The sequence below is a fragment of the Nothobranchius furzeri genome, chromosome 12, assembly GCF_043380555.1.
Source record: "Nothobranchius furzeri strain GRZ-AD chromosome 12, NfurGRZ-RIMD1, whole genome shotgun sequence".
Lineage (NCBI taxonomy): Eukaryota > Metazoa > Chordata > Actinopteri > Cyprinodontiformes > Nothobranchiidae > Nothobranchius > Nothobranchius furzeri.
In genome coordinates, this window is record NC_091752.1 from 51,130,291 (window position 1) to 51,151,976 (window position 21,686).

Sequence of the window (21,686 nt, forward strand, 5' to 3'; positions counted from 1 at the left end):
CATAGTTGCTGAATTTGTTTTCCTTTTTTAACGAGTATCTTCGATTCCCTTTTGACTAAATGTGGTGGAACACTAGCTCAGCCTTTAGCGTTGCTCACACCCGATAAGCTCACAGATAAATGAGGATTTTGTTACTTTTGCAGGCAGATAGGACACACGTCCTCTTTTCTGTTGCTTCCATGATTTAAATAAATCCAGCATCACCAGTTAGCTTCATTGAAAACATCTTATTAGTGAGGGCGTGAGCAGCTCTTCTCGTCATTCCACAACTTTGTTCCTTTCAAACACCCTTTGAGGCTGTGAAATGTGAAAGCTCTGGTTGTTTTTCGTCATCAGTAAGAGGCGTCCACCTGGGGACGAGACTCTGCACGAGGAGTGAACCACAGCTTTTGTCTTAAAGCTGGAAAATTTCCTTTTTGCTTTTCTTGAAGGATTTATTTGTAAAAATGCCAATTCACCATGCTTTTGTAAGATAGTGTAAATGGATATTTGAACTATTTATTAACATTTCTTTTAAGAGAAAACGTGTTTTCTGTTTAACTTAAAACTGAGGCTAAAATGGAAGAAACAGTTTTTGGTTTGTAAAAAAAAGTTTTTATTCAGTGTATAAAGATCGTTATAAGCTGGTTTCTTGTGTGGTTTGTGGTTAAAACATGATTTATTGACACAATGAAACAGGAGGACTCTACTAAACCGTTCTCTAAACAAAACAGCAGCTGATTTCATTAAATCAACAGAAATGTGCAGGAAACATGGAAGCGGTGCAACACTGCCTCATCTGGACGGGAGAGTTGGAGATGATAAAACGCTTCATGACTGGGATAAGCAGCGTGGACACACAATCTGAATATTATCACAAAAAAATGTCCCAGAAATATGTTGTGCATTTCTATGGAGCTCCAGATGTGGCTAACGTTGGTGTTTATCACCTCCTAGCATCAGACGAATCATAAAACACACTGGAGTTCATAAATTAAACATAAACCAATCTCTGTGATCAAAGTCCAACTTTTAACCAGCGGTCTGATTAGCCAGGGGTTACTGCTGTTAACACAAACATCAGTCACAAGAGGTTTATATGTCTCAGATGACTTCATTTACATTTAGGTCCGTTTGGGCTCTGGAAGCAGCAGCCAGCTTCCTGGTCTGGTCTGAGTCATCAACATTCTGCTGAGTCACTCATTTTTAGGTTTCTGCTGGTTTCTGATCTTGCGAGCACGAGAGGACATCAGTTTAAAGAAGAGCGCCGGCCACAGCGTGCGGAGGTAGATGGCCACGGAGGGCAGAAGTCCAGCCAAAACCACGTCTTTACTTCTGTGACGGACCGCCTTCAGGACGGTGGTGGCAACGTCTCTGGGGTCCCAGCCCGATTCGGTGGTTTTATCCATAACTGGAAATGGTAACGCACAGATAAACATAAAAAAAACTTCATTAATCCCAGAGGGAAATTCAGTACACACAATTCTGATATCAGACATACATAAAAACAGTGGTGTGAAAACTATTTGCCCCCTTCCTGATTTCTTATTCTTTTGCATGTTTGCCACTCAAAATGTTTCTGATCATCAAACACATTTAACCGTTAGTCAAAGATAACACAAGTAAACACAAAATGCAGTTTTGAAATGATGGTTTTTATTATTTAGGGAGAGAACAAAATCCAAACCTACATTGCCCTGTGTGAAAAAGTAATTGCCCCCCTTGTTAAAAAATAACCCAACTGTGGTGTTTCACACCTGAGTTCAATTTCTGTAGCCACCCCCAAGCCTGATTACTGCCACACCTGTTTCAATCAAGAAATCACTTAAATATGAGCTGCCTGACACAAGGGAAAGTGGAATACTTGATAGAATTTAGTAGGATACTCCCCACTTCAACTCACACTCCCATTCAGTAGGTGGTGGAAATGCACCTGAAAGTTGGTTGCCACCCGCCATTTAAAGGACAGAAGAAGAAGAAGAGAAGTAGACCAAAAGCACCTCAAAAGCGAGACATCATGCCAAGATCCAAAGAAATTCAAGAACAAATGAGAACAAAAGTAATTGAGATCTATCAGTCTGGTAAAGGTTACAAAGCCGTTTCTAAAGCTTTGGGACTCCAGTGAACCACAGTGAGAGCCATTATCCACAAATGGCAACAACATGGAACAGTGTTGAACCTTCCCAGGAGTGGGCGGCCGACCAAAATTACTCCAAGAGCGCAGAGACAACTCATCCGAGAGGTTACTAAAGACCCCAGGACAACTTCTAAAGAACTGCAGGCCTCACTTGCCTCAATTAAGGTCAGTGTTCACGACTCCACCATAAGAAAGAGACTGGTCAAAAATGGCCTGCATGGCAGATTTCCAAGACACAAACCGCTGTTAAGCAAAAAGAACATTAGGGCTCGTCTCAATTTTGCTAAGAAACATCTCAATGATTGCAAAGACTTCTGGGAAAATACCTTGTGGACTGATGAGACAAAAGTTGAACTTTTTGGAAGGCAAATGTCCCGTTACATCTGGCGTAGAAGTAACACAGCATTTCAGACAAAGAACATCATACCAACAGTAAAATATGGTGGTGGTAGTGTGATGGTCTGGGGTTGTTTTGCTGCTTCAGGAACTGGAAGGCTCGCTGTGATAAATGGAACCATGAAGTCTATTGTCTACCAAAACATCCTGAAGGAGAATGTCGGCCATCTGTTCATCAACTAAAGCTGAAGCGATCTTGGGTGCTGCAGCAGGACAATGACCCAAAACACACCAGCAAATCCACCTCTGAATGGCTGAAGAACAACAAGTGGCCGAGTCAAAGTTCTGACCTGAATCCTATTGAGATGCTACCTTAAAAAGGCAGTTCATGCTAGAAAACCCTCAAATAAAGCTGAATTACAACAATTCTGCAAAGATGAGTGGGCCAAAATTCCTCCAGAGTGCTGTAAAAGACTCGTAGCAAGTTATCGCAAATGCTTGATTGCAGTTATTGCTGCTAAGGGAGGCCCAACCAGTTATTAGGTTCAGGGGGCAATAACGTTTTCACACAGGGCAATGTAGGTTTGGATTTTGTTCTCTCCCTAAATAATAAAAACCATCATTTCAAAACTGCATTTTGTGTTTACTTGTGTTATCTTTGACTAATGCTTAAATGTGTTTGATGATCAGAAACATTTTGTGTGACAAACATGCAGAATGAGAAATCAGGAAGGGGACAAATAGTTTTTCACACCACTGTAGACACATGACAAGAATTGCTGACTGTGGTCATTCGCAACCCGAGTCGCGCTACAGTAACAGATCAAGAGGGCTTATATGAGGATAGAGTCGGGGGGAGGGGAAACAAGGCACTTCAGAGTTACCTTCCACAGAGAGGGCAGCTTTGCTATGCAAAAAAACACCTCAGACAGAAATGCACACAGACTTCAGACATTACACAACATGTGTCCACTAGGTGGGAAGGTAGGGTTGGGACTCTCCTCACTTCAGTGCGTGCAGCCGCATGGAGCAGCGCTCATCACCTCTGTGTGGACAGGGGAGGGAGATAATGGGTTGGAGGGCACAGTGACTCCTAGATACGGTTCCACGGCCTTCACCGGTCAAGTCCTGCCAAGGCTGGGATAGGGAGAAAGAGTTTCCATAGCGACGACAGCATTCCACATTTCTTCTGAGGGGGGAGTTATCACTTCAGCCTCACAGGCTCCAAGGGCACCAGATTCTGATAAGAACTTGTTTTGGGGCCAGACAGAGATAATTTCCTCTCTGCCTTAGAGAAAATCAGAGATGAAACTCAGTTTTCTATTTCTAACGTTTGTTTTAAAGACATTTTAATCTATATAAAACTGATCAAACAAATGTAAAAAAAATAAATAAAAATGCCTCTAGTCACCCTTTACAGATTTATTCTGCTGTTGTTGTGAAACATAAATGTTTCAGATCAACAAATGCCTCAGACAAAGATAATCTGAGTAAACACAAAATGCAGTTTACAAATGATAATTTTGCTAATTAAAGAGCAAGACACCCCCAAATCCACTTTTTTTTTAATTTTTTGCTGATAAACGATATAAACGAGTGTCTAATCGTGCTTTAGTTAAAATTTAAAAATTCTGCCTAAAACCTCAGTGTGGCGCCCTCTACAAGTAAAAACGCTGCACTACATTTGAATTTAAATGTGCCATCGCTATTGGCTTAGAGGTCCCCTATGATGTTAGCTGGTACCATATGATGTCATAATGCCGCTGTGAGCCTGTGTGTGAGTAGGGTGACCAGATGTCCCGCTTTGTGCGGGACAGTCCCGCATTTTCATTATTTTTCACGTGCCATGCAAATTGAGACTCATGTCCCGCATTATTGACAAGTTTCCCGTTTCGAGTTTCAATCTCATAAAATAAACTGAGGAGAAATCTGCCTGTTGCTGTCAATCAAACATAGGCGGGACTTTAACGCAGATCCGGAGCGTGTGTGGAGCGCGCCCAAACCACCAAAACAAGCGTGAGTGAGCACGGAGGAGAAAACGCTGTAAAGTCGTGAATTAAACGTGTTCAGAGATACTCGACAGTCTTTGTTGTTTCAGAGTCATTTTTTCATGTCTCGGCGCGGAGTCTGATATGAAGAGGTCAAAAGCAAGTTTTCCAGTAATTAGACAGGTCCATGATAAACACAATGGAGGCTCTAACACAGACAAGGTGCCGCGCTTTCAGATACCTGCATACATGCCGAGCCCCTTACAGCACAGTGAAGAGATAATGAGAATAAATGAAAGCTTTGATCACTTATTCTCAGAAATTTGAGGCAAAAAGTAAACTATTATTAGATTAGATCTGATTTTTTTAGAGATTAGAATCTGATGTTTATTCTCTCACCTACAATCTAGAAGAGATTTGTTGTCATGTTAAAAAAATCATTTTGGTTCTGAATTAAGAAGAAAATAGCAAAAAGGTATGGATATTTTTTCAATGAGATGCTGATGTTAGTGGAAAATGTATTAAAAACAAACATAAATAGGTCTAAAAAATATTACTGGTACTTTTAATGTCATTCTGTTGCGGAAAACATTCAATGAAAACTCTGAAAAGCTGCTTAAACCTGCATGTTTTTATTATTGTGGGCCTATCTATATTATTAATATGATCAGAGCCACTATAAGGCCCAAAGAGCCTGAGTCATGTTATGGTAACTTGAGAGGAACTGTGAAATAGTAAAGCTTTTGCTGTATGCTTGTTCGTGTTGAATTCCAATAAAATATATACAAGAAATATATGATGATAATAAGAATAATAATTTTTTGTATATGTAACAGTGATGTTAGGGCTGAAAGGCAGAATATACGTATATATATTTTTCCTCATTACATTGGAACTTCACGTTGTCCCACATTGAGTAGTCTCTGACCCACATTTGGCATGTTGGGATCTGGTCACCTTATGTGTGAGTGCATTTGTTAGCAGCCCCTCCCTCTCAGTCTGCCAGGCAATGCCTCCTTGTGGCGTATTTTTCCAACAGGAAACGGGAGTGGAGTTAAGACTCTGGTAAGAGGCTGTCCAAAAGCAGCCTGCTCCTTCGTGAAAAAGGAATTTTGTCATTCCATTTAAATGTGAGAAAGTTGGGTTCACATAAACAGCCACATTAGACCTGTAGAGTAAAGAAATCACTTCACTAAGACCCTTTCTGACAAAATGGCGTACGCTAAAAGATCTCAGAAAGCAACACATCAGAAAAACTCACAAACACTTTGCTTGGACAATTTATAAATGCGATTTCTTCTCATTCGATTCAGTTTATATATATAGCGCCAAATCACAACAAGAGTTGTCTCGAGGCACTTCACAAAGTACACGTTCCAACTGAACCTACTTATCAGTTCATTATTCCAATAGCGTTTTCTATAGTTGATGTCACCGTGCAAGGACTTCAGGGTAGGGTCATACCAACAAGTGGCATTTGACAATAGAGAACGTACACTTTCAGACCGCTTGGACATCGATGTAAAGGCATAAAATGAAGGATGTTGTGTTGATGGAGAAAGACATAGCAGAGGCTTTTTTTTATGGCGACTCTGATAATTATCGATTGCCAGAACTGAAGCGCTGGCTTGAATTTCACGGTCAAAGTAAAATCAAACTCCCGTTAGTAACGCTGATGATTTAAACACCGTTATTCCCATCACTGCTCCTTCTTGAGTAATATAAAAATAAGTTCATTAGTCACAGTGCTGAAGTAGAATTTTCTCATAGGTAGTTTTTTAATAGTCGGGTTATTATTTATGTCCCTACTTTTTACATACCACCCACCTCTGGTCAAAAGCTTTTTTCCTATATGTTTGGGTGGACGTGTTGTTTGGCCGAGCCGTAAATCTGGACCCCTCCATTAACACTGCTGTATCCTGGATAACTCCACATCTGAGCGCGTCACTAGGTCCGGCGTCGGTCATTCTTGAATGTAGGATCTGTCGCTCCCGGAAACTGTAAGGAACAAATACAGTGGGGCAAAAAAGTATTTAGTCAGCCACCGATTGTGCGAGTTCTCCCACTTAAAATGATGACAGAGGTCAGTAATTTTCATCATAGGTACACTTCAACTGTGAGAGACAGAATGTGAAAAAAAAATCCAAGAATTCTCATGGCAGGATTTTTAAAGAATTTATTTGTAAATCAGGGTGGAAAATAAGTATTTGGTCACTTCAAACAAGGAAAATCTCTGGCTCTCACAGACCTGTAACGTCTTCTTTAAGCAGCTTTTCTGTCCTCCACTCGTTACCTGTATTAATGGCAACTGTTTGAACTCATTATCTGTATAAAAGACACCTGTCCACAGCCTCAAACAGTCAGACTCCAAACTCCACTATGGCCAAGACCAAAGAGCTTTCGAAGGACACCAGGAAAAGAATTGTAGACCTGCACCAGACTGGGAAGAGTGAATCTACAATAGGCAAGCAGCTTGGTGTGAAAAAATCAACTGTGGGAGCAATTATCAGAAAATGGAAGACATACAAGACCACTGATAATCTCCCTCGATCTGGGGCTCCACGCAAGATCTCATCCCGTGGGGTCAAAATGATCATGAGAATGGTGAGCAAGAATCCCAGAACCACACAGGGGGACCTGGTGAATGACCTGCAGAGAGCTGGGACCACAGTAACAAAGGTCACCATCAGTAACACACTACAACGGCAGGGACTCAAATCCTGCAGTGCCAGACGTGTTCCGCTGCTGAAGCCAGTGCATGTCCAGGCCCGTCTGAAGTTTGCCAGAGAGCACATGGATGATACAGCAGAGGAGAGGGAGAATGTCATGTGGTCAGATGAAACCAAAGTAGAACTTTTTGGTATAAACTCAACTCGTCGTGTTTGGAGGAAGAAGAATACTGAGTTGCATCCCAAGAACACCATACCTACTGTGAAGCATGGGGGTGGGAACATCATGCTTTGGGGCTGTTTTTCTGCTAAGGGGACAGGACGACTGATCCGTGTTAAGGACAGAATGAATGGGGCCGTGCATCATGAGATTCTGAGCCAAAACCTCCTTCCATCAGTGAGAGCTTTGAAGATGAAACGTGGCTGGGTCTTCCAACACGACAATGATCCCAAACACACCGCCTGGGCAACAAAGGAGTGGCTCCGTAAGAAGCATTTGAAAGTCCTGGAGTGGCCTAGCCAGTATCCAGACCTCAACCCCATAGAAAATCTGTGGAGGGAGTTGAAAGTCCGTGTTGCTCGGCGACAGCCCCAAAACATCACTGCTCTCGAGAAGATCTGCATGGAGGAATGGGCCAAAATACCAGCTACTGTGTGTGCAAACCTGGTAAAGACCTATAGTAATCGTTTGACCTCTGTTATTGCCAACAAAGCTTATGTTACAAAGTACTGAGTTGAATTTTTGTTATTGACCAAATACTTATTTTCCACCCTGATTTACAAATAAATTCTTTAAAAATTCTACCATGTGAATTCATGGATTTTTTCTTCACATTCTGTCTCTCACAGTTGAAGTGTTCCTATGATGAAAATTACTGACCTCTGTCATCATTGTAAGTGGGAGAACATGCACAATCGGTGGCTGACTAAATACTTTTTTGCCCCACTGTATACGTGCTTTTCTTGATCTGCTCCACAGTTAAAATCCACTCTTCCACATAAAAAATACCACCGCTTTGCTTTTTCTGTCATAGGCTTAGCCAATTTCCCTTTCCAGCTGTTTCATGTGGCCATGGATGTTACCCGGCGATAAAACGTTAGCCTGGCCTGCCAGACTTCTGCTCTGTTTAATTCTGCACAGAGAAAAGGGTCTGGGAACTCTCCCATTCAAATAACCCCACCCCCTGGGAATTCTAAACGAGCCAATCGGCGCTGAGTAGCGTACGTCACACACCATAACGCAAAGTTTGTCATAAACATGGCGACTGATGCAGAGTTTTCTGTCTTTAAAACCACAAGTAGAAGCGCTAAAAGCATTTGTTCTAAAAAAATAAAAGATGTTTGCGCTGTCGCCAGACGTCATTTTAGACTACAGCTAAAAAACTACAGCGTCGCGCAGTACAGTATTTCCGTCTTTTTTCTGATTGGTTGTTTTTGAGCTGGCTAGTCCCGCCCTTCATGTGCCTCTCTGCCTGTGAGTAACCAGACTCTTTCTCTGTGCAGAATTAAACAGAGGACGAGTCTGGCAGGCTAGGCTAACAAACGTCTCATCCCACATCTGATCTGGGTATTTAGAGTCAGATTAGCTCCTCCCCCAGCACCCGAGCTTATTCGTTGCTGTTTGACAATCTTTAGGAGACGAAAAAAATCTACTTTAGCCAAATGGGAGCAACTCAGACCCATAGAAAACTATAATAAATGCCCACTTGATTTTATGACCCTGCATCCCAGACTGCTTTGCGACGTTATGTCATGATCTATTTTTAGCTACTGTAGAAAACCCTATTAGTTAAAAGTTTCCTAATGTAAGGAAACCCAGCAGACTGGAGACTTAACAGCAATCCCCATACTAAGCAAGCATGTAGCGACAGTGGAGAGAAAAACAACCTTTTAACAGGAAGCCACCTGTTGCAACCGACTGGGAGTTTGAGTTACTGCGCTTCCTGTCACCTCCTCACCTCCGTACTTGGAGCCGTCTCCAGTGACTGCATTGATCGACAGGTTGGTTCGGATGTAACCCGGGCTGATCACCGTCACGGGGATTCCAAAGCACTCAATCTCAGCTCGTAGGCAGTCAAAGTAGGCCTGGGTGGCGTGCTTGGATGCTGCATCTGAAAACAAACACTTATTGTGCTTCCCCTGGCAAAGAAAAGGAATATGTCAAGTTAACATAAGATGACTTACAGGCAGATCTGTAGGGAATGGCTAGCTTTCCTTGAACGCTGCTGATGACAACAATGTGGCCACTGTGTCTCTGAATCATTGAGGGCAGGAGGGCTGTGAGGGAGAACAGAAGCAGAGATGATGAGTTGTGTGTTAGTGAATTTACAACACGGTTGAAAAGCTCCAAAAACCCACACATGACAGAAGGCACATGCATGTGTTTATTACTGAAATCCATGAGCACCGACTCAGGTCAAAGTTCTGGAGTCAGAGCCATCACCATATCTGAGAAGGGTGGTGAAACGTTCTAACCTTGAGTGAGAGCAATGGTTCCAAAGTAGTTTGTTTCCATAACGTCTCGTTGAACTGACATGTGGGTGTCCACTATGTTGCCACGGTAACTGACTCCAGCATTGTTCACAAGGATGTCCACTCGTCCAAAGCACTTTAAGATCTCTTCTGCAGCCTTGTCCACCGTGTCCGCTTTAGCCAAGTCGAAGATAACGGCACAGGGAGTGAAAGTCTGTTGGATGGGTGGAAAAAAGCAGTGGGTAACTTTTTTTATTGGTAACTCCTTAATTATATGTGTAGAGAGGACGTAAATAATGGGAAAAGTAACTTTCAAAAAATACTTTTGGCTTCAATTGTCAAAAAATCAGCAAAAAAGTAGTAATCAGAGTATCATGGATATACTGTATCTGTGTGTCCATGTGGATGTTTTTACACACCTGTTTTTGTTGATCTGTTGAACTTCCTTTGAGGTCCTGGACCACCTGCTGCAGACGAGCTGCATCTCTCCCACATAGGACGAGCCGAGCACCTGCAGCGTGGAAAGCCTTTGCACACTCTACAGCACAAAACAAGCAACTACTGCTATGAGACCACGTCATCCTTGTACCGTCCTGCTGAAGTTAGGTCTGGGGAGCATCTACTAGTGAGGTGGAGTAAATAAACATCAGGCTGACCTTTTCCAAGTCCAGAGCTGGCCCCTGTGATGACAACAACCGCACCTTGTACTGAAGTTCCTGGTTTGAGGCGAAGAAGGATCCGATACAGCAGCAGGACTCCCACACCTGTTAGTACTAGGGGAAGCAGTCCTCCTCCCACGACGCGATCCATGACTGACAAACTCCACACAAGCCACTAGCAATCACAAACCCACACAGGATTAACATTATTAAAATAAAGAGTCTGTGAACCTCTCAAAGCTTGACCACATCAGTTCTACATGCATCTGAATGAATGTGAAGTGTTCTTGTGTGAGAAGATGGCAGCATTTACACACAGGATGTGGAAATGGACAACAGGTAGTTCCTTTGAAGATAATTATTGCATTTTTGTAGAAAGGTTATTAACATTTGATATCTTACCTGTTGTAGATGCCCATTTAAATGACTTCAGTTTGCTGATAAGAGTGTTATTTTTACTGGATCGACAAGCTAACTGCTAGTGTGATCACAACCAAAATCAGAGTGGATCTCTGCAACCTTAACATAACTAATCTGTTTATCCAAACTGAGGTTGTTCAAGGAGCGTTCTGTGACATATATTCATTATTGCCTTTTTCACAGAAACACTTCAAATAATTCCTCAGCTGGACATTTACCAGCTGGAAATACTTAGTGGCCACTTTTAACCTTCTTCATCATCTTGACCACTAAAAAGTTGCTATCCTTGAAATCTCGTTAATATTATTACGCGTGTTGTTAAGAAACCCTTTTAAGATTTGCGTAAACAATCTGGAGTGAACCTATCCCTTCATCAAGTTAGCATACACGGCTAATGCTAACGTTAGCTATCAGACGTGGTTTTAACTAACAAACACTTATTTGCGCAAAAACATAAAGCAGGAAAATAATAAATCACCCTAGTTGTTGTCCTGCGAAGCACCGTATCAGATTAGCTCCTGGTTGAACCACGTCCGTGTTTCTCATCGAGCTACAGCCCGTGGCGCAATCGCGGAGCATTGTGGGAATTGAAGTTCACATATTTTTTTTAACTTGATCTAAAAACGCTGTTTTATGATTAAAATTTCACATAATTTATTATGCTTCTTGTCACAGCTTGGTCTTAAATTAATATCTGCTGAAGCTGATATTCAGATAGTTTTTCTTTTATCCACTAAGAAACGCAACCAGCACACAGACGTGCGTCACGCGGGGGCAGACCTGCAGCTTCTTCCCAGCACCTGTTAGTGGATGTAGAAACGTGCAGCTCTGAACACAAATCAGCAGACTTACCTAATTATGTTGTCATTCCTCTTCACGCCTCACATGCAGAAGAACCAATGTGGATGTGGTCATAAATGGAATGATTAAGAATGAGCTATTTAAAGTGTAAACAGAATGACAAATGCAAAAACATTACACACCTTTCTGGATTTTCTACAACCTCCAGCATCAAAGCTGAGCCCACAAGTCTGGGGAGAAAAAGAAAAGTTGCTCTCCAAGGTCATTTCACACAAATGCTACACTATTATTAGTTAGTTGTAGCACAGAAATAAATATCCAAGCTCTTGCTTATTGATTTACAGCATCCAAACTTGAACATTTACAACTGTTTTTATTCAGTTCCAGATTCCTGGTTAATGGGAAACATCTCTGGAAAAGATTCCCAGTTGAAGTATAATTTTCCTTTGACCACAGCTGACATGAAGGTAAAAAAAACCCTGAGCAGACTTTTAAATTAGTTCTATTTCAATTCTGTTTAGAGAATAATCAATCAATTCATGTATGAATTTCATTTTATTATCCAGCTGTTTTCTCCTATTTCACAACTCATCCTTCATGTTTACATATGCTCCTCTTGAGCATCAGTGGATAAACAAATTATAAAAATTACATCATTTTTAAACTTCTGCAGTGCTGAAGTCTCTTCAGTCCGCTTGTGGTTGTTAGTGTAATACACGATTAGAGCCGAACATGGAGCCGTAGTACTGTCTTCCACAATCTTAATAGGATTCATTAACGACAGACAATCTACTTAAACAAGACAGTTTGACTGAGGGCCATTTGTTCTTTTCCAGACATCAAATAGAATCCATTTATTTTGAAGAAAAAATAAAATAAAATACAGAAAAGTTTGTTTGAAATATCCTAATATTTAATCAAACATTAATGTACTTGATCAGCAAAAAACGGGTACAGCAAAACTACAAGGGAAAGGGGAAAGAGCATTGTACAACAAATGTGTCTGTTCCATTTTTAATCCAAAACCATTCCTTTCAGAGGAACTGAGGTCATGTCCTTTTGCACAAGCTTGTGTGACAGAGAAGCGGGTGGAGGGGGTAAGGGGGCTGGCGCGAAAGTACTATGGCAATAGGTGTGCTGCTGTCACATAGAAGTACATGGAAAAAAATCCCTTCTAGTTTTAGCTATATCCCTCTGATCAATGTTCCAAGTGGAAGCACCCACCCTCTGTAGAGCTAACTGCTGAGCCTGAACGGGACTTCCACTTTTCTAACATCCGGGGGTGAGTATGTTGTTTTGTTAATTTTTTTTTTTTGCTTTTTTTTTTGATGGTTCTTAAATCTTCAGAGTGCACTCATACCACATAGAGTTCATAGATCTTCTTGGCGCAATACGCCAGAGCAGCCAGTGCTATCGTATTATGGAGTCTCTTTCTGTGGACGTCATCCCTGCGTACCAAAACCACGGGTGTTGAGGAGGTCAGTGTATGCAGGGGCAGCCGTGAGAGTTTTTGGCTGTTGTATTCCACTTGGTACTTGCAGCAGGGATCAAACTGCCATGAAATCCCATAGAGCGCAGCACAGGCCACACTGAGGGCACCAGCTGGCAATGCTACATAGCGCGAGTATTCTGCAGGCAGCGAAAGTGGCGTCAGGAGGCATGCAGCGCCTGACAACACAGCCGTCTTGTGCAGGCAGTTCCCCACCGTAATCCAGCGGGCCGTCTCATCCCCGATCCGTGTGGGCTCAATAACAATATATTTATACTGGGCCTCCAGTGCCTGCTCCAGCTCGTACTCAAACTGGTCCTGCGCATTCTCCCCATTGTAGATCTCATGTACAATGTAGCAGTCTGACGCAGCCATCACTGCCCTGCACACAATCAAATACACAGGCTGGTAATGAAAAGACAACAAGACAGGAAATTAATAAGAAAACTCAATATTATTTTTGTAACCAACTGCTTTGTTTTAACCACAATACCATCATTCTGTGGCTGTTGCTTTTTATTAAAATACCTATGACCCGTTTAGTTTTACTTTCTTATTAAAATGTAAACATTGAGGCATAATGAAGGTTTTTACTTGATTATAAATTAAGTTTATTCCCATTCTTGGGAGATATTTTTGAACAGTTTGTGTGCTGTCTTTGTAAATAATAAAATAAGTGTTTACTAACCTGTTATAAATAAATATGAACTTGGCAAACTTAACTTATTTCCTGTCTGTGGTTTGACTAAAGTTGAGCAAATATCTCTCACTATTGAACGGAGAAATATTAATAAATAGCTCATATCCACTTCTACTTTTAATCTATTTTAACCCGAATTTTGAGAAAGGTTCAATGTCTTGCGGCTGCTTGCACGAAAAAAGAAGAAAAAAAGTGTGCGTCACAATCCCACCCAAACTGATAAGACAGGAAACCCACACTTATTTGTGCTGTTTAAATGTTCTTTAAAGAAGCAAAACATTTTTAGGGTTCTTATATATTTGCCCAAACAAATTCAAGCACTTTAAGTCCTTTCCCTAAAGTTTTTCAGGACTTTAAACATCTTACATTAGGGACGATTAATGAGCAGCAGTACATATATGATCAGTTATTGAACCATTTCTCTTATGTAAATATTATCCTATAACCATTTTCAGGCACAGCTTGAATGATTTTGAAACTAATTACTACATTATTTACTTGAAAATACCACATTAAAATCAGGCATTCAAGGATTTTAAGCAGTAAGAACAATTGCTTTCATAGTAGTTTCCATAAATTCGTTAATTAATATTTAAAGTGCCATAAAGCTACACACGTTCCCCTCAAATAAACAATAATATTTAGTATCAAAATTTGTTGGTGAAGAGAAGAAATTCAGTTAAATAACTTCACACGCTGCCATCACACATTCACACAAAGTTACCAGGTTGGTTGTTTATTGACAAGTTTGGTCCCATTTTCAAACCTGTTTGTTTCTTCACCTTATGTTACAACCATAGACATAAGATAGGTAAAACGCGAGAGGCTGATGATGGTCTACACTGAGGTCCTCCAGTGAGCGCTGCGTTAAGGACAAACAATCCCAACTTCCAATGACAGCGTGCTGATGGTAAAATACAGAGTGAAGGATAATCAAATACCAGACATAATAATTTCAATGTATTTTAGTCTGGGACAAGTGTACCAGAGCGGATGGGAACAACATATTCTGAAGTTGGAGGACTGACTGACCAACGAACTTCAGGACCATTTTTACTTTCAGAGTAGCTCGACTTAAAACGGCGCACAGCCGCAGCAGAGACTGATTTGGGCATTTTATGAACCCCGCAATGTCACAGAAGTGTCGGTACCAAAGCACCGTCCATTGCAGCTTCTTCCACCGTTATTAAGTCTGACTGAAACATTGAAAACAACCCATGACTAGATAAGTTTGTTCCCTGCTAACAACGGAAGCTAGCCGCCAGCTAATGTTAGCTAACCATGGAGTAAAATAACGCCTTTTTTATGTTGGCACTGGAGTTTGAATCATAAATTAGATGCATGTTCGAGAACAGGATGTGACATCGACTAAACTTTGTCAGTTATGAAAATAATTTCGCTTTATGGCAAAAAAGCAGAGTAACTGACCTCTCCCTGCTTACTGGGACACCGCGCCTCCTTCCCAGCGACGCCATGTTGGAAAAAACAACTGTGATTTCGGTTGACGTAGCCTCAGCGCAAAGAACCCTGGGTATTGTTGTGTGCAAGTCCGATCTACGCATCTACAAGGCTCGTTTTCAGACCACTATTCCCATAATGCAACGAGGGCAGCGTATCTGTAGTACGTATTTTGTTACAGAACACAGAAGTTTGAGGTCCTTTAATTAACCTAAAACTAAAAAAGTATCAAATATTGATTATATGCAACACGATTGAACTACAAATATATTTTAAAAAATCCAAGCTCCTTAACAGCTCCATTTCGGAAGCCAATTCATTAGGCTTTGATGCGCATGCTAACGTTGGTTATGTATTGTAACCCAGGCGCGTTGCAAGCTTTTCAAAAGTGTGGGGGATGTTTTCTGTGCCTGAAATAATTTCATGTTATTCATCTTGTTAGTTTAATTTCCATAATAGTTGAACTTTAGACGTGTCACGTATGTCTCCGTTTTAAACATGTTTAAACTGTTCAGAATACAAATCCGGGCTCTGTCTCTTAGATTGGTGTAACTAAAGTTTGTACTGAATGAAACTTTACATTAAACAGGGGCATGTCCAGGGAGTGGCCTGGGGTAGCACATGCGACCCTTGGAATCTGAATGGCCACCCCAGGTGCCAACACACTAATTTACCTTTAAATAGGATTTTTGTTGTCCACAAAAGGCTTGGGGGGGGGGGGGGGGGGGGGACCATAACCTTTGGTGCCACCCATGCACAAAGTTGTGCCTCACCTGGGCCACCCCATTTTACAGGATCTGGACACGCGACTGACATTAAACCATGTTGAAAAGAAAAGGATCCAATTAAATTGTTTCCCCCTCATTTACAGCCAGGAAGTACAGCGCAGTGCGCGTGGCTCTGGGGTTAATCAAGTTTAGTTGTTTCTCTTTGCAACAATCTTCACAGGAAGGTAAACAGTTAAATGGCAGGTTACAAATATTTCCATTTGACTGTTTATTTTGATGGATAAACTCAAGGATGTTAGTTGTTTTGAAAGAATTACCCCGACGCACACTGATGCGCATGGATGAGCTGATATTTTAATCGTTACGCACATCACAGCGGTAACTTGATTCCCATCAGAGCTTTATACTGGACACTGTGTTCAGCGAGGCTCGGAGCGCCCGCGGTGGACAGTGGGCTGAAGATCTGTAGAGGGGTTCGCAGCGCAGTGCAGAACCACGGTGCATGCGATAAGATTTCCTCCCACTGAAGCGGTCTGGAAACCCGGTCTCTCTGAGGGATGTTTCACTTGGAAAAATTTTCTTTTTATGAAATTATGAAACTTTGGCTGAACAGCGCTTGTTCCCGTCTCTAATATGGAGACGCATGACGCATCCAGTCTGAGGCAGAATAGCCTCTTCAGCTCAGCAAGCACCTGTAGAGACATTTGATCACGCACAAAGTTTATGTGGAGCAGAAGCGGTCGGGCCACGGCAGGTGAAACGTTCCTAGCCTACATGAAGTGAAACTGTTTAATTGTAACATTAATATGTTACTGGACATGCTGGTCTGGTTGGTTAGACCAGTGTTTGAAGTGGAAAACACACACACACACACCCACCCACCCACACACACACACACACACACACACACACACACACACACACACACACACGCACCAATTAAAATAATGCTGATAGCATGGACTAGCAGGTGATGGGTTACGTATTTAAATGATGATCAGGCTGCTGTAAAATGTAATCTCCATCCACATCCAGACACAATTATCCTCTGTTCTTTCTCTATTTGCTCTGCTCTTGTCTGGGCTGACGGAGCTGACGGAGCGCGCGGCACGCCTAACTAGTGGCTGCTGCACATTTTACGCATTTGGAGAGGTGGGCTGGATGCTTTTACTGGAAGATGGTCCACTTAATGCACGGGTGTAGACAACATATTAATGACAAATGAATGAAAATTAAATTGTGAGTTTTTACTTCATATTTTAGAAATTAAAATGACGGGGGAAAACATTTATGACGTCTTTTTAAACGAAATTTTCTAGCGCGTCCTGCCTGCTTCACTTAAGTCACTGCTTATTAAGGTCCGTCCAAAATTACCGTGACCTACCTGTAACTGTCCCTGAGACAGTTAAAATAAAGTTGTTTATTTCAAATGTTTCTGTGATAGAGAGATGCTTAATTTGGTTCATTTAATTACTAGATAAGATGATAAAAGTGTAAAATTGATTTAAAAACATGTCTAAAATATGTGATTAAAAAATATGGGTTTGTTAAATATGTAACGTGCTGTAAAGTTTGTATGAGGTAGAGTTTGTAATGGTCACATGATCAGAGTTTGTTTGACAGCGCTACCATAGCAACCATAGCATGGATACATGGCTACAGATGCGTCTACAGCCTCGACGTTAATGTCATTCTGCATGTGGTCCAAGAGGCGCACACGGTATGGTTTCATGTATAATGTTTGTATAATGTTGCATATGTGTTCTACACTGGTAATGAGAGGACATTTTTGTGATTCATTATTGCGCATTTTCTTTCTGTTCTGCGAGACTGTTTATGGACAATGGTATGAGAGACTGATAAGTTCAAACCGTTATTGTGTAAACTTTGTGTTTCTTCAGTTTTCACGGTGTCTGAAGATAATAAGAGAGAGAGAGAGAGAGCAAAATAAACATCCGAAGACATCAGTATGATGCGTGGCCATTCTTTGTTGGACCCCTGTAGTTACAGTGAAAACGTACCGCCAACGTGCCTGGAAGTTCAACGTAAGAAGCAGTGAATGTTTCAGAAGAAGAAAAGAAGAAAGGTTCGTGACAGCGCAGTGTGTGTGGTTCGAGAACGCAGCGGAAAGGAGGCTTGCAAACTCGGAAAGAGGAAACATCATTATTGGCGCTTTGGACGGCAATGACCACGACTTCACCAATAGAGAGCGACATTGACCATCATAAACTACAGCTCTGCAACCGTCTGCAACTCTGCCGTTGCACACAGCAAAAACTGTATAATCCTCCGTCTTCAAGGAAAAGATAACGGCTCTGCAGTCAACGTCAGGTTGGGCTGTGATATATCCACAGCTGTTAGTAAAGTTTGGAGAGGTCTATTAATATAATAATTTATTTTGTATGAGAAAGGTACTGAGCTAAAGGTAACCAGCCTGTCATAGCCAAACTGTTCCCCTTTAATTTACAAGTGGTGTTGTTTAAAGTGTTCTAATGATGTTTAAGAGTTCAACTTAAAGGAAGACTAACAAGGGGTGTTGTTAAGAAAAATTGTTGCAAGAATCAGGTTGTATTGAGAATTATATGTTTGCCAGGATCGCATATACATATAGCAACGACTTGTTATGCAGCAGGTTTGCTGAAACATGTGCAATGTCAGTAAACACAGAAAAATCACATATTGAAGAATTCTGAGAACAAATGGATTCCCTTAAGGAAGAGCTAAGTAGATTGAATGAACAATTGAAATTACAGACTGATGATGTTGAAAGGGAGAAATTGGAGTTAGTCATAGGTGATATTCATGCTAAAATAGAAATAAAGCAGAAGCCTGCCACTAATACTTCAAGACTAGAGCCCAGTAAATCCTTAAGGGAGCGAAAGTTAACACCCAAAATGTTAGAACTTAAGCAACAAGAGTTTTCTCAGAAGGAGAGTAAATTTATCAAACTATATGAAACCTGGAAAGAACAAGTTAAAGCTACACGTTCCAAACTTAAAGAAGAGTGCTCTGACCAGGAATTAGCTGACATGATGGATACTGTCGAAGGGCTGGAGTCACAAGTGAAAAAATACATATGAAGATATAAGATCACAGGCAGCCCCTTCTACTGAGACTAGAAGAAAAATTGATTCCTGCACAGCAGTAACAGCGGACTTGATGAGAATACTTAAAGTACGTATGAGCGAAGTGGGGATAGAAGAGTTTGATGCTAAGGCAGAAAATGCAAGACTTCACATGGTGCTAGACAGAGAATATGCTCAGTCAATATTTGGGACTACAATCTCCCGACCTTCAGTACGTAGCCACCGCTCAAGCTGTTTATCGGAGCAGCAAAGCATCAATGTAAAAAAGGCAGAGTGTGCTGCACAGCTTGCTGCGAAGCAGGCCGAGATAGAAATGGAGGAGGCTATTGCTACACAAAGGCAAGAGCTTAAAAGACTAGAAAATCAGCGAGATCTTCAGGTAATAACTGCAAAGCTAAAAGCTTATTCTCAAGCAGATTCAAGTGAAGTCTGTGGAGAAGTCAAAAGTGCACACAGTGAGGTAGTCAGTTGTCCTCCGTTAGCTCCTGAAGAAATCGTACCAGAGCAAACCTACAAGAATAATAACAATGAACAACCAAACAATAACAATGAGTCATTGTTAATGCAAGCATTGCATGACACAATGGTCCTCACCAGACTTCCTGCACCTGAACCCCCAGTCTTCTCAGGGGACCCACTTAAGTTCTTAGAGTGGAGCACTAGTTTCAAAGCTTTGATAGAACGGCGATGCACAAATCCAGCCGACAGGTTGTTCTACCTACGCAAATACATCAGTGGAGAAGCACAGTCTGTATTGGAGGGAAGCTTTTACAGAAAAGATGACCAAGCATATGACCAAGCTTGGGAAGCTTTGAATGCTCGGTATGGTCACCCCTTTGTAATTCAGCGTGCATTTAGGGAAAAACTGAACAACTGGCCAAAGATTGGTTCAAGAGAGTCACTTAAACTGAGACAATTCAGTGATTTTCTGACAGCCTGCAGCAATGCTATGCCATACATCAAAGAACTGCAGGTGTTAAATGACTGTGAAGAGAATCAAAAATTGCTCCGAAAACTTCCTGACTGGGTGACTTCTCGCTGGAATCGTCATGTCACGGTGCAGTTACGGCAAACAGAAGAATATCCAAGCTTCAAACAATTTGCTGACTTTGTTACACAAGAAGCGGAAGTTGCATGCAATCCCATAACATCATTTAATGCCTTGAAACACACTGAAACTAGAGACATAAAGCATCCAAAGGCTAATGCATACATCACAAGTGTGGAAGCATCAGACCGAACAACAACAGGATACAGCAAAGTGGAGAACAATTCAAATGAGGGTGATATAGAAAGAAAAGCACATGCATTGCCATCAAACTCAGTCACATGTATTTGCTGTGGAGAAAGCCATTCTATTCACAAATGCCAGACCTTTGCTAAAATGTATGTGGAAAACAAGAGAAAGTTCATACTTGAAAATAACCTGTGTTTTGGCTGTCTCAGAAGAGGACACAATTCCAAAGACTGTAAGCGCAAGGCGACTTGTGGGATTTGTAAAAAACATCATCCAACAGCTCTTCATGAAGACCGTCCAACAACTGCAGTGAACACGTCATCACATAGAATGCAGGCAGAAGAAAACATATCTGCACTTTCTTGCTGCATGGACAAAGGAGATGGTGGGAGCACATCCATGATAGTCCCTGTGTGGGTTTCTTCAACCACCACTCCAGAGAGAGAGACCTTAGTGTATGCTTTATTAGATACGCAGAGTAGCAACACTTTTGTAGATCAAGAGGTATGTGAGGAGATGGGGATGAGTTTAGAGCCAGTGAAGTTAAAGCTAACCACTATGATAGGAAGAGATTCCATTGTTCAGAGCAAAAGGGTTAGTGGGATCAGAGTTAGAGGGTTTTACTCCAAAGGCTTTATCAACTTGCCACTTGCCTATACCAGAGACTTCATCCCACTTGAACGTTCACACATTCCCACCTCTGAAACTGCCAAGAGATGGAAACATTTAATCAGAATAGCACAGGAGATGCCCGAGTTAATGGATTGCAAGGTTGGGCTGTTAATAGGCTACGACTGTTCTAGAGCACTGGCACCACGGCAAGTAATCGCGGGAGGTGACGAAGAGCCATATGCAATCAAGACAGACCTGGGCTGGAGCATTGTTGGCAGTTCACAAAAAATGGCAACATCAACAGAAGTGACAGGCCTGTGCCATCGCTTATCTGTTAAGGAGCTTCCACCTCTGACACCAGCCACCATCATCAGAGTACTTGAGTCAGATTTCAAAGACACAGCTCCTGGAGAAAAGAGCATATCACAAGATGACATACAGTTCATGCATCTGCTAAATGAGGAAATACACCAGAATGCTGACGGGCACCTAGAGATGCCACTTCCCTTTAAGGCACGCCCTCAGCTGCCAGAAAATAAGCGTCTGGCTCTGGTGCGACTTAAGCACCTGAAAGGGAAGTTTGAGAAAAACCCCAAATTTAAGGATGATTATGTAAGGTTCATGAACAATGTCTTCAAGGAAGGTGATGCTGAAAGAGCTGAAGATGATCCCAGAGAAGGAAATACGTGGTACATTCCACATCAAGGCATCTATCACCCAAGAAAACCAGAACAAATCAGGGTTGTGTTTGACTGCTCTGCAAAGTACAGTGGCACAGCTCTGAATGATATCCTCTTGACCGGACCTGACCTCATCAACAGTTTGACTGGAGTCCTCTGCAGATTTCGCCAACACCCTATTGCAATAATCTGTGATGTAGAGAAGATGTTTCACAGATTTCATGTAAACAGAGAA

At 41.6% G+C, this 21,686-nt stretch overlaps 2 protein-coding genes across 4 annotated transcripts; both read right to left on the reverse strand.

Annotated features, from left to right (window-relative positions):
• Positions 1–571: 571 nt before the first annotated feature.
• On the reverse strand, positions 572–11,249 carry dhrs7b (dehydrogenase/reductase (SDR family) member 7B). Of its 3 annotated transcripts, none has more exons than XM_015945899.3 (7): positions 11,139–11,249; positions 10,238–10,415; positions 10,001–10,119; positions 9,585–9,795; positions 9,294–9,386; positions 9,068–9,220; positions 572–1,390 (listed from the first exon to the last, which is right to left on the reverse strand). In XM_015945899.3, exons 2-7 carry the CDS (start codon positions 10,389–10,391, stop codon positions 1,176–1,178), a joined length of 945 nt encoding a protein of 314 aa, XP_015801385.3. In that variant the 5' UTR covers positions 10,392–10,415; positions 11,139–11,249; the 3' UTR covers positions 572–1,175. The 3 variants fall into 3 exon arrangements, with proteins under 3 accessions (XP_015801385.3, XP_015801386.3, XP_070398764.1); XM_015945900.3 differs by lacking the exon at positions 11,139–11,249 and adding an exon at positions 10,643–10,782; XM_070542663.1 differs by lacking the exon at positions 572–1,390 and adding an exon at positions 6,278–6,438.
• Positions 11,250–12,661: 1,412 nt separating this feature from the next.
• Positions 12,662–15,225, reverse strand: tmem11 (transmembrane protein 11). Its single transcript, XM_015945901.3, has 2 exons — positions 15,079–15,225; positions 12,662–13,332 (listed from the first exon to the last, which is right to left on the reverse strand). Exons 1-2 carry the CDS (start codon positions 15,210–15,212, stop codon positions 12,816–12,818), a joined length of 651 nt encoding a protein of 216 aa, XP_015801387.2. The 5' UTR covers positions 15,213–15,225; the 3' UTR covers positions 12,662–12,815.
• Between the last annotated feature and the right edge of the window lie 6,461 nt (positions 15,226–21,686).

Coding starts and splice junctions, on each gene's coding strand:
- tmem11 (XM_015945901.3), bottom strand. CDS start 15,212: ATGCGTAGATCGGACTTGCACACAACAATACCCAGGGTTCTTTGCGCT. Junction 13,333..15,078: donor GTCCCAGTAAGCAGGGAGAG/GTCAGTTACTCT, acceptor GATTGTGTGCAG/GGCAGTGATGGCTGCGTCAG.
- dhrs7b (XM_015945899.3), bottom strand. CDS start 10,391: ATGGATCGCGTCGTGGGAGGAGGACTGCTTCCCCTAGTACTAACAGGT. Junction 10,120..10,237: donor CAGCTCTGGACTTGGAAAAG/GTCAGCCTGATG, acceptor TTTGTGCTGTAG/AGTGTGCAAAGGCTTTCCAC. Junction 1,391..9,067: donor AGACGGCTCCAAGTACGGAG/GTGAGGAGGTGA, acceptor TACCATTTCCAG/TTATGGATAAAACCACCGAA.